The sequence below is a fragment of the Bos indicus x Bos taurus genome, chromosome 25, assembly GCF_003369695.1.
Source record: "Bos indicus x Bos taurus breed Angus x Brahman F1 hybrid chromosome 25, Bos_hybrid_MaternalHap_v2.0, whole genome shotgun sequence".
Taxonomy (NCBI): Eukaryota; Metazoa; Chordata; class Mammalia; order Artiodactyla; family Bovidae; genus Bos; species Bos indicus x Bos taurus.
Genome location: NC_040100.1, coordinates 16,584,420 through 16,596,331, shown reverse-complemented (window position 1 = coordinate 16,596,331; position 11,912 = coordinate 16,584,420). Strand labels below are relative to the sequence as shown.

The 11,912-nt window shown below is 59.0% G+C and overlaps 1 protein-coding gene and 1 long non-coding RNA gene across 6 annotated transcripts; one reads left to right on the top strand and one right to left on the bottom strand.

Moving 5' to 3' along the window:
- Nucleotides 1–1,009: 1,009 nt before the first annotated feature.
- LOC113883434 lies at nt 1,010–3,558 on the top strand. Of its 2 annotated transcripts, none has more exons than XR_003508638.1 (3): nt 1,010–1,633; nt 2,985–3,076; nt 3,204–3,558. It is a non-coding gene; the product is annotated as an uncharacterized LOC113883434 (long non-coding RNA). The 2 variants fall into 2 exon arrangements; XR_003508639.1 differs by having other exon boundaries at nt 2,924–3,076.
- On the bottom strand, nt 3,530–11,882 carry SH2B1 (SH2B adaptor protein 1). 4 transcript variants are annotated; one of them, XM_027527134.1, is made up of 10 exons: nt 11,793–11,882; nt 8,828–9,852; nt 8,122–8,223; nt 7,785–7,876; nt 7,499–7,674; nt 5,746–5,949; nt 5,349–5,560; nt 4,984–5,211; nt 4,486–4,585; nt 3,533–4,305 (listed from the first exon to the last, which is right to left on the bottom strand). In XM_027527134.1, coding segments are annotated over exons 2-10 (2,052 nt in total). In that variant the 5' UTR covers nt 9,764–9,852; nt 11,793–11,882; the 3' UTR covers nt 3,533–4,303. The 4 variants fall into 4 exon arrangements, with proteins under 4 accessions (XP_027382936.1, XP_027382934.1, XP_027382935.1 ...); XM_027527136.1 differs by having other exon boundaries at nt 3,534–4,305; nt 5,040–5,211; nt 11,793–11,881; XM_027527135.1 differs by having other exon boundaries at nt 3,530–4,305; nt 5,040–5,211; nt 8,828–11,874.
- Nucleotides 11,883–11,912: the final 30 nt, after the last annotated feature.

Below are 11,912 nucleotides of genomic sequence, written 5' to 3'. Positions count from 1 at the left end.
AAGCAGGGAGGGGAGAGGGTCAAGGGGACAGGGCAGAAGATGGTAACCCTACCCTAGGGAGGGGTTGCTGCAGCCATCAACAAGGGATTTAGTGTCCAGGTCCTGGTGAGCAGAGCCAGGACTGCTTGTCTCTCCCCTAAACCGCCCCCCTCCCATGGCTCTAACTCAACCTCTGGGAACAGAGCCTTCAGGGCCCCCCCATCCTTGAGAGGGAATCCCCCCCCCAAGAAAATGGGATACCCAGGCAGCCCGGAAACCCAAGAGCCTACAGAATGTGCTGATGGCAGACAGAGAGGGATCAAAGTTTCAGAATGGGGGCAGGGGTCACCCCAAGTCACGGAATGAGGGTCACCTCGTCCCACTCTGTGCTCTCTTCAATCCACAGGGTTTACATGGCAGACCCTGGATGGCATGTGGTCTGCACTCCACCCTGGCCCCGAAGGAGCTGTGCTCAAGGGGAGTGAAGATGGAACTGTGTGCTCAGGCGCTGGGCATACCCCGTGGGCAGAGGCACGAGGGAAGGGGCATCAAAGGCAGGGGCTGGGGAAGCAGAGGCTCCAGACGCAGAGAATGGATGCAGGCAGATTGATGGGAACAGGTCTAGGGGAAATAAGGACAGACAGAGCTGGGGGACTAGAGACCAGGCTTCCAGGGTCAGAGGGAAGTCTGAGGAGCAGTGGGGAAAGCGGACAGCAGGGAGCTGGCAGGCGGCAGCCAGGTGGGTGGGGGCCCAGAGCTGGGTGCAAAGCCACAAGCTGTTGCTGAGCGGCTGGCCTCGGTGTCAGCTTCCTCAGAGAAGCAGCTGCTCCGAACCCCCCACCCCCACCCCTGCTCTGGGATAGGGGCGTCTGTTGGTCACTACTAGGGTAGCGGCGGGAGGAGCAGACAGAGGGTGGCGTGGGGCGTGGGCAGGGGAGGAAACGGGGGCAGAGACGAGGAAGGTTCCGTGAGAGAACGGTGCGAGGTCAGTGAGGTGAAGCAGCAGCCTCGTGGAAGCAGCCCTGGCCTCAAGTCCTTCTGTCTGGGGCTCAGTTTCCTAAGTGCACAGTGAGGCACATGGACCGCTGCAAGGGTTCTCACGGTTGCTTCCCTGTCTGGCGCCCAAGTTCCCAAGCAGACAGTGGGGCAAAGGAAAGGGGAGCCCCACTTTTGGGGGTGGGTAGGCCAGCAGGGGTGGATGGCACTGCAGGATCTAGCCGCCCCCACCAGCTCATCCTTTCTTCTGCCTGCACTTGGGGGGAGGGTGGCCTCTCGGGTGGCTTAAGGACACGGTGCTCCCTGCCTCCCCCATTTCATGGGTCCAATAACCCTCCCTGAAGCAGAATCCTGTGGTGACCTGGGGGAGTTTGGGGGGCTCAGACAAGGGGGTATGCGTGTTGGGGGTCACATCACCAGGCACCCCCACCTGGGCAAGCACCCACCTTCTTAGGCCAATATCAAGCCTTTCGGTGCTGGCTGGCCTGTCCCCGCCACCACCTGGAGGAGTGACAGGGGCACTGTCTTAAAGGAACAGGAATGCCCAAACAAGGAGAAGGGGAAGACTGGACAGATCGTGGCTTCAAGGGCCTCAGACCATGAGGCTGAGGAAGGACGCAGGCTTTGCAGGGCACCGCTGCCAACGAGGCCCTTTAAGGTGATTCATTTCTGCCTCCCCCAACTTCCCAGAGAGGAAATGGCAGCCAGGAAGGGAAAGCCACCAGCCAAGAGCTGCAAAAAGATCACCGTCAGGGAGGCTGGGTGTGAACGGGGATGGAGGCGCATGCTCTTTTGGAGCACCCCCCGCACACACACACACACCACTATGCCAGGGTCTCCAGGCCCAGAGTTGGAAGGTGTTCATCCCATCCTGAGGGCTGGAGCTGAGAATGGGAATGGTGGACTTCTGAGGGACCACTGAAGCACAGCCTGGCCATTCCCCATCAGTTCGGAACTTCGGCCGAAACATCCGTAGACAAGCTTAGAGAGAAAGTCTCTTAGGCTCCTCCAGCCAAGACATACACATCTTGGGGGGGTGGGGGAGGGGGAATGAGGGGGTCCTGGTACTCTTCGCCCACTCACCTTCAGAAGGTGAGGCCCTGAAGGGTGGCAGGGTTGGGGGCGGGGAGGGGGAGCCTCGCAGCACCAGTTGCTGCTAGATTAGGAGACGATGAGCTCCTGCTTACCCTGGGGCGCCACAGCCTTCTCTAGCCACCTCTCTGAGAACACAGCATCCAGATCCCCAATCCATCCCCCTCCCTCTACAAGGCCAATTCTATCCCCAGGCTCCTGAGGCCCAGGTTTGGGGGAGCCCCAGGGATGAGACCAAACCAGGAGAGCTTCCCCCAGCGAGCCCCCAGGCTGGGTGGCCCGTGAGCCCAGCTGTCTCCTGTCCATCTCCCAACAGGACGCAAGGCCCAGAATAGCAAGGTCATGAGCATGGGTAGGGCCTCCTGGAGGTGGGGGCAGAGGCTGAGGGGCGTGAGCGTGGAGCCTCCACACTGCCCGGGGAGGGGAAGTAGGAGGCAGAATGGGAAGGGGCCCAGCCAGATGGAGGTGGGGGAGGGAGAGGGCCAACAGAACAGGTGGGATTCTTCAGAACCCGGCTCCTCCTTGTTGGCACCTGCAGAGCTGGGAAGCCCAGGGGTGCCCTCAGTTGGAGGAGAGCACAGCTGCAATTCAGTCCAGAGAGTAGAGCCTGGGTGCTGTGGGGGGAGGGGTACAGGGAGGAGAGGGAGATGTCACAAATTCAAACACTCACAGGCCCAGCTAGGCGCCTCCTGGGAGTAAAGTGGGCTGGTGGGCATGGAGCAGATGTGGAAGGCGGGTACCACGTGAGGCTGGATCTTCTGACTTTGGGGAGGAACCAGTGATCTGAACTTTTATGTGAAATTCCAACGGAAACATCATTCAGGCCAAGTAAATCATGTCAGTGGCTTCAACCTAGATGAACCTTCCCATTTTACCGATGAGGCTACTGAGGCCTAAAGAGGTTACACTTTGCCCAGGACACACCACAAATGAGAAGCAAAGGCCAGAGTGAAGCCAGTGCTCTTTATCATCCAGCCTTCAGCTTTCCAGCTTGGCTCTGAGAAGAGAGGTGAGTCAGCCTGCCCCTGGGGCTCTCTGCAGCTAGGCTGTGGTGGCCACATTCAATCTCTCCCAACACAGCCACCGTGCCCCTAGCCCAGCCCCTCACAATCTCTCCTGGCCTGCTTTCTCCCCAGGGTAAGAAGCCTTAACTGAAGAATTCAGAGTAGGAAGGTCTGAACTGATTGGAAATCATCGATCCTGCTGTACACGGCCCTGTCCCATCAAGTTAACTTGGCTGGAGACCCCGAGAAGCATGATTTGGCTCCGCACTTAACCCTCAAGAAACAGGACAGCCCCCCGGGGAGCAATGGGCCAAAAGCTCAGGTCTGGGAGCAACAGGGATTCAAGCTGACCCAGACCTCTGGCCTCTCAGCTCTGAAGTTGGCAACAGAGTGGGCTACCTTCCTGACCCGCCTGTCCCAGCCCCCCACTGCAAACACTGGCCACAGCCATCACAATGGAACTGAGATAAACCCTTTTATTTAGTTATGCTTCTCCATTTTGTTTAAAACAACAAGAACAACCACCTTAATATAACTGACAGCCCTTCCCCCTCACCCTTCCTCGGGCTGAGGGGTGGTTAATGGGGAAATGGCCCCCAGGGGTGGGGCTGGCCATAGAGCCCCGTAGGGAGGTAATGGAGCCTGAATCCCCTGCCCAGGGGATGGGGCACCTGTAGTGTATGAACTGGGGAGTTAGGGCTTTTGAAACTTTTTGTACCAACATACATGCCCTTGGCCGTCAAGGGTCAGGAAGCATGTGGGGAGGGGATTCCCACCGCTCCTCTGTGTCTCGGCCCAGCCCCAATCTCACCAACTGTGGGCTGGGGAGCAAGAAGAGAGAAGGTGGGGTAGGGTGTCTCACACAAAGGAGTACTGGTTATTTATGGCTCTGGGATGGCCCCCTTCTTCTCCGTCGCCCCCTAGTGGTAACTGCTGGAGCTGCACCATCAGGGTCACCCCCGGGGCCCCAGCAGATCCAGCGCCTCCCTGGGCCTCCGTGCCTGGGGCTACGGCCTCTTCCAATTCAACCACGGGGACCAGCTCAACCACGGGGACCAGCTCTTCCTGGATCCCTCCACTGCCCGCTTTCTCTTTCTCTTGCCTCTCTTTGGCTGCTGCGGCTGCTGCTGCCGCCACTTCTGGCGCCCCCGACGCCTCTTCTGCCCCAGGATGTGGGGGATCTGTCCATGAAGGGGTTCAGGGGGCTGGGGTGGGTCATGGGAGGTGCTCGGTTCTGGATAGGAACGGTAAGAAGACAGACTGATGGTGGAGGGAGGCAAGGTCTTGGAGCAGCCTCCCCTTCGCTCATCCCCTCCCCGGAGCCATGTGCTATCTCCCCCAGATCCCGTCTCCTGAGCAATCCCCCCATCCATGGAAGATGGATCATGGGCGGCGGTGAGAGGACCACACTTACACACAGTCACTCGCTCCGAAGGGCATGAGGGTGGAGGAGGCATCGGGGTAGCATCGATCTCCCTCGCACACCCCTGCATGGCTCCCGGCCTGCTCCCGGCCTGGGGGGGTAGGGGAGGGGCAACGTGGGGACAGATGGGACATTGGGGGTGGGGAAAAGGGAGAGATCAGACAGGGACATCAGACATCAAGGGAGGAGGGAGGGGGATCAGACCGAGCACCCCCAAGAAGGGCAGGCCCAAGGCAAGGCTGTGATGGAGGGCAGAGACAAGGCCAGGGAGGACGCGTCTAGGAGACAGACAGACGATGGAACAGACGGGCCGATGGAATGGGAATGCGCGAAACCCAGCTCTCCACTTCCTCCCAGCTCCAGCATGGAGCCTGCTGCCTTCCTACGTCCCCATGGGCTCCTTTCCCCCGAGAGACCCAACACACAGGCATCTCCTCTGCCCCCGCTCTCCTCCTCGGGCCCCCCACCCCGTCTCGCTGGCACACACACCTCCTCACTTCTTGGGTGCACGGGCACCTCCTCCCCTGCAGACCTGCTCTGCTCACCCTGCTGTCGCTGGGAGGACACGACATAGCTGACAAGGACAACGTCACTGGAGCCTCCAGACTCCAGGGGGATGGGGTGCATCCGGAAATGCTCGAGCATATCAAAGATGGACTGGAACCACAGGTGCTGGACCCGGCACTGACCTTCCTCATTCAGCGAGAGACGCAGGTGCTGAGGGTGGGACGAGCGGGATAAAACGGGAGCCTGAGCCCTACCAGTCATAGAACCCTCCTTCCCCGATGGCAGCATTCCCCGACTAGACCCGCAGGCCCGCTGCCTGCAATGGAGCCTCCTCCTCAGGCACTCACCTTGGCCTTGCCCTGGAAGTTGAAAGTGAGGACATATTCACCCCGCCTTGTCTCACTCTGACGTACCAGGAAAACCCCGTGGGAGCCAGTGCCTCCAGCCAGCACTAGCTGGGCGGCCTTGAGTCGAGAAAGCATCCCATGGAACCAAGGATACCCTGAGAGGGGCTGGTCCCCCTCGCCTCCCTCTGGCTCGCCTTGGAACAGTAAGGACCCTTCAGGAAAGAGGGAAAGAAACCGGGTGTCAGGGAAGCCACCCCGATCCCACAGAGAAGCCTTGCTCTTCCCTCAGGGGTCACTCCCAAGCCCCCCAGGTCGGACCCCTGAGGATCCCAAGACAAGAGTTTCAGGCAGCTGGGCACCAGGCCTGGAAGCAGACACACACTCACACCTCTGGTACCTGTGGCTGTTTCTGGAGTGTCCAGGGGTGGATAAGGGGCTGCGAGGGGATGAACGGTCCCTGCTGGGGGACCCTCTTCAATAGGGATCCGGGGGGGCAACTCTGGGGGAAGCAGTTCCATTGAGTCAAAATGGGAGGCGGCGATGGAGGCAGAACTGGGGGAGATGGATGCTGAGGGGCGGTCTGACAGGCCTCCGTAGGCCCCTGGAAGAAAAAGGGGAGAGCAAAACTGAGAACTTGAAGCTTCTTTTTGGGAGGACTGGTCTGCCGGACCCACTTCCCCAGCGGCCAGGCTACCCTGTGGGCACTGGCATCAGCCGGCCGAAATGCTGGCTCCTTCTTCAGGCACTGAGCCTGATGGTTCTCATCGGTGGCTCCTAACTTATGCTTCACACACTGCTGAAAGGGCTGCAATGATTCCAACAAGGTCTTAGAATCCAAATGTGCCCACATCTCTTCTGAATCAACAGTTGAAATTACAGCAACTCTATAGTTGCAGAATTGGGGGGTAGAACCCCTCAAGTATTTTCACATTAAAAATAGGTACTTTGTCTACAGGACAAAGCCCTCAACTCTCAGTGGCATCAAAGATTCTCCTGTGAATTCTGTCAACCTAACCAACCTGATCTTCATGTTATCCTGTATTCCTGTGTCCTCTGATTTAGCCCAATTACCCCACCTAACTTTTTCAGATGTCCAGGGCTCTCCCCATCTCAGGTCTCGGCTTGCACCATCTCCTTTCTCCAAGCCATGTTCTTTTCTCCTCCTCTGTGCAGAATTCCTCATCTAGCCCACCTTCCCTGATTCTCTTCCTCCCGAGTTCCCAAGGCCTCCTGCTGGTGCTGTTCAGGCTCACCAGGTCGAAGCCCTGCTTTTTAGGAGGGATGTCAACTCAGATCTGAGCTCCTCATCCCACCCAGAGCCTAGCACAGGGTCGAGGAGGTACTAGGAGTTCCTGAGTGTCTGCTGAGCAGCAGGCAGGAGCCTACAGGCGCGTCCTACATATTAGTGCTCAGAGAACAGGAATATGTGGGGTGCGGGGCGCTGCGGCTCAGGAACAAGCTGGCATAGCCTTTGTCTTTGTCAGTGATCCTCGGATGACCGCAGAAAAGCCATTTCTCCTCTCTGCTCTTAGCTGCCTGAGAAATGAGGCGATCAGAACTGAAGACCTGGTAAAGCCCATTCTGGTCCCTAAATTCTTTAATACATTTCTTTACTCAGGCTGTGTGCAAGGCACAGTGAAACTGGAGCTCGGAATGGGGAATCAGAAGAGTGTAGTGGAGTCTAGAAAGGTGAGCTGGGGCCAGGTAGACACGTCTTTTTGTGTTTATGTGTGCGGGCAGCGTACGTGTGTTTAGAAGTTGGGACTCAAGAGAAATCCTAGTACCATCAACATATGCGTGGAGGTCAGAGTAAGAACACAACAAAGATGTACACAGTGTTCTGCGAGCTTGAGAAGAGAACCATTATCTCCGGCCAGAGTGGTGGCCAGCACAAGGCTTATGGAGAAGGTGAAGGGGCGGGGATAGAATGCTGGAGAAGGGCTGGCTTGGGGCTTGGGTCGGGGCAGTGATGATGATGGTTCCAACTGGTAAACCGTGGCTGGGCCTGTTCAGGGACAAAAGTCAAATGTTTGGTGGGTGGCAGCTGAGGTGCACAGCGGAGCCTGGAGAGGCCAGGGCCCGGGCCTCCCAGCTGGGGGGCTTGCATGGCAGGTCCCAGGGTCCTCGGCTCTCTGAGGCCCCAGCCTTACCCTGCGAAAGGCGGTCGCTGCTCTCACTGGGTCCCAGCAGCAGGCCCTGGCTGGGCAGACTCTCCAAGTGGTTCAGGCAGGGCGGCTCCAGGCTGTCTGTGTTCTCCCTTGTCAGGAAGGAGGTCCCAGGGGCCAGGGGGAGGGTCATGGGGCGGGGACTGGTAGCAGGGTAGGGTCTGCAGAGACAGGGAAAACGGTGCTGGGAGGACAAGTCACCTCGGAGAGGCGGACAGCTGCTCCCACCCCCATCCCTGGGCCCCTCAGTGACAGAAGTCGGGCTCCTCACCCCGGGCTCAGGCATTCTTGGATGTCAGACACCCAGGCCTTCACATGTAGCGCATCAGCTGTCTCCAGGATGTACTCCGAGGGGCCTTCCACCTATGGGGATGAGAGGAGGCCCACAGGCCACTTCCAGGTCTCAAGGCCCTAATGCAACCCTAACAGGAGCAAGGACATCCTCCTGCTCACCCCCCTCCCAGAAAAGCCGCCGCCCTGGGGACACATTCTCAAGGCACCTGGCATCTGTGCCCTTCCTTGCATGTGTATCCCTTGCTTCAATGTCCGAAAAGAGCTTTCTCTCTAACTTGAGTGCTCCAAGAGGGCAGGGAGCCCAGGCCTCCTACCTTAACCACAAAGGTGTTCTCCCGGTCAGGCATCTCCAGGGCTGTGGTTGTCCGCACGTCGGTGATGGTGGAGCAGGGAATGCTCAGTCGAGGCCGAGATGCCTAGGTCACGAGAGAGAACAAGACCCAGACTGTTGGTGCGGAAAGACAATCGTACCCCTCCCTGCAGAGAGATTCAGCCTTCCTTCCACACCCAAAGGGAGTTAGACAAGTAACACTGCTTTCTCTGTCGTGCCCACAGCGACTAATCCAGAGTCAGGAGCTAGCTTTAAAAAACCCAGGCCCTCCCGGGTGGCTCAGTGGTAAAGAATCTGCCTGCCAGTGCAGGAGACACAGGTTTGATCCCTAGTCCAGGAAGACCCCACATGCTGCGGGACAACTAAGTCTGTGCGCCACAGCTACTGAGTCTGTGCTCTATAGAGCCCGCGAGCCGACACTATGGAAGCCGGAGCGCTCGAGAGCCACGTGCTCCTCAACGAGAAAAGCCACCGCAGTGAGAAGCCTGCAAACCACGAAAGTAGCCCCCATTTGCTGCATCTAGAGAAAAGTCCACGCAGCAACGAAGACCCAGCACAGCCAAATAAATAAATACAAATTATTTAAAAAAACAACAAAACAAATAAGCATAGCTCGGTATACGGGCCAAGCCACCACCCTGGTTGCTCAACCGCTTGCTCCCAGCCACTCCACCTCTGCTGGGCCTCACCTTGGGGGGTACGAAGAACTCCAGCCGACTTCCTCCTCCTTCTCCTTCACTTCGAAGCAGCAAGCGACACTTCTGCCACTGAGGCTGTCCCCCTCCCCCTGAGGTAGGCCCCGCTGCCCCTCCTCCCCGGCCCACTCCGGCGGGATCAGGGGCAGCCTCTTCAGCCCCCATGAAACTCAGCAGCTCTTCCCGCTGCACCACGCCTGCACCATCCTTCAAGGCCCCCCCTCCCCGACTGAGTCTCAGCCTCTCAAAACGGTGAGTCCATCTGTCCCCGGGGGATGTCCCGTCGCTGACCAGTCCCCTGCTGACAGTCCCAGCCCCGCCAGAGGAGTTGGAGTTGCTGTTCCCACCTAAAGCCGGGGGTCCCGAAGCCGTCTCCAGGGGCCCCGCTGGAGAGGGCGGGTCAACGGTCCCCCGCCACTGCAGGATGCCGCGGACCGAACCGCGGACCGAGCGACCCACTGAGCGGAGAGAGAAGCGCTTCTTGAGCTTCGGCTTCGAGGAGGTTGTAGAAGAGGAAGAGACCGAGGAAGGGAGGGGGCCGGCCAGGTCCTCAGATGAGCGAGAAGGGCCCAGCACAGCCAGGGGCCCGCCCGCCCTGCAGCTCTCAAGGGACAGGTCGTGTGGCGGGACCTCCACACCAGGACTCAGAGGAGCCAGGAGGGGTGGCGACAGGGAGCCGGAGGCCCGGGCCACCTCCGCTTCAAAGTGCTGCAGGAAGAGCTCGGCAAAACGGCGGGAGAAGGCGGCCTCGGCCCCTGGCCCCGCGTACTGGGGGTGAGAGGCCAGGTAGAGGCGAAAACGGCGGGCAAAATCCAGGGCGGCCGCCCGGGCGTGGGACTCGCAGAACTCCCGCCAACTCGGGGGAGGCGGCGGGGGCAACGGGGGAGGGGAGGGCGAGGCCCCATCCTCCGGGGAAGGGGCACCATTCATGATGGCCCCCAGGAGGTGGAGAGGGGGAGCCTGTGGGGAGGGGCGGCAAAGAGAGAAGCGGCCAGAAGACACGGGGTGAGCGGCAGCAGCTGCAGAAGGAAGAGGCACATATATGGAGTCACTGCTGAGGTGGGACGGGGCCAGACCCCCTCCTCTGGTCTAGACTTCTTAGAGTGCAACTGGAACACACACCACACTGCCTCCCTGCCCTTCCCCAGGTCCTTGCGCCCCACAAGCCCCAGCCAATCAACCGCCCCCCTACTCCAATGTCTAGCCTGCACCCCTCCCCCTGCTGTCTCCCCATCCACATTCCCTGGCTTCAGCTCCAGGTGTGATGGACCGCTGGACAGCGCCTTCCTCTAAACAGGAATCTGTTCCACGTTCCCTCCCTTCTCTAAAATGATCCTTTGATATTTATCACCTGCTTCCCAGTTGCCATTCTTACCTTTCCCTGCGAGAGGTTTTAACAACCTCTGTAACAAAAGAGGAACCCGGAGCTCAGAAAGTTTCAGAACTCCAAGTCTCCTGTTTTTCCCACTGCATAGTCCTCGTCCCCAGGCACTGACTGTGCCAGTCTCAAGCCACTGCCCCTCACTGCCCCAGCTTGCAAGGGAGCCAGGCCTGCAGAGCTTAAGAGACCCTGCCTCCCACGGTCCATCACTGAGGACGGAGGTTGCTCATTAAGGACAGACCGATGAAAGCCAACCCCAGGGCCCAGTAACCAAGCACTGTATTTGGAAGGCTTGGAAGGGCCAGAGCCCACTTCTTGGGTGGCCCTCCAGCCTGGGGCCCAGAGGCAGCAGCAGTGTGGGCTGGGTCTGGGCGAGTCTTTGCTGGCCACAAAGTAAAACAAAACAGGGAGCTGGGGCCTTGGGTTTCTCACCTTCCTCTTCTCTCACAGAGGAGTGTGCCCTAAAGGCTGGTTAGCTTGGTGGTTAAGGCCATAGGCTCTGGAGTTAGACTTAGGATGAAATTCCATCACTGCCACTTATTAGCTGGGTGATCTTGAACAAATTACACGTCCTCTCTGAGCTTTGGTTTTCGTATTTATAAAACAGGACTAATGATCCCTAAGCCCTAGAACTGTTGGGAGAATTAAACAGGACGTGTCCCGGCTTGACACAAAGTAAGCACACAACAAATGACAGTCGTTATTACTATCTTTATGGGGTTCTGATTTTCTCAAAGAGAAATCAGCAAAAGGAAGAGCCTTCCCAAGGTCTTACAACTAGCAAGTGGCAAAGCTGGGCAGGGAATTTACAAACCCATGGCTCTTCTGTTAGTGTTCCTCCCCCATGTTATACTTGAAGATGACTGGCACCAAGAAGGGGGTGAAGGCAGTTCAGGCAAATCTCCCCAAACCCCAGACTCCTGTTCAGACCCAGGTCAGCGCCCCCTCCCCTTTCTCTTTGGCTTGGACCCTACACACTGAGATGGCTCCAACCATAGGGGCAATTCCAAACCAACGACAAGACGCCAGGAGATTAAAGAGTCATGGAGCACGGGGGAACCGAGCCAAGAGGTGTAGACACAGCAGAGAGCCCAATCTCCAGGCAGAGGCCACCTCAGCTCACACCGGCCCACCCAACCCTCTGCACCACAGGCAGACCAAGCCCCCCTTCAGGCCCGCTGACCCTGCGGGCCCTAAGCTGGTGAGTCAGTTTCTCTTTCGTCAAGCGGGACTCAGATACATTTTCCCACTGCACCTGCCTCTTGGCTCAGTTCTGATATTTCCCGAAGGGCGGGTGGTGGAGGGTGCAGGCTCCGCTCCTGGCTCGGACCCTCCGGACCCGGTGGTCAATCCACTTCGACCCGACCCTCCTCCCCGGACACCCTCTACCCGCCCATTCCCCGGGGCCGCAGCCCCCAAGGAAGCAGCCCTGTCTGCTGCACTCTCCGGGGCCGGGCGCCCCTCCTGCCTCTAGACCCCCCCACGCCCGCCCCCACCCAGGGCTCCTCGCAAGCGTCGGGGCCGGGTCGCGGAGAGGGAAGAGGGACTTGAAGAGGGGGGTTCCGGTTCCGGTCCCACCTGCATCTCGGTCCCCGCGGTTAGCTCCGGCGGCGGCGGCAGCTCCCGCTCCTGCCCCACCCCCCCTCCGCGACTAGCTCCCAGCCCGGTTCTGCGCAGGCGCCGGGACCCCCTTTTTTC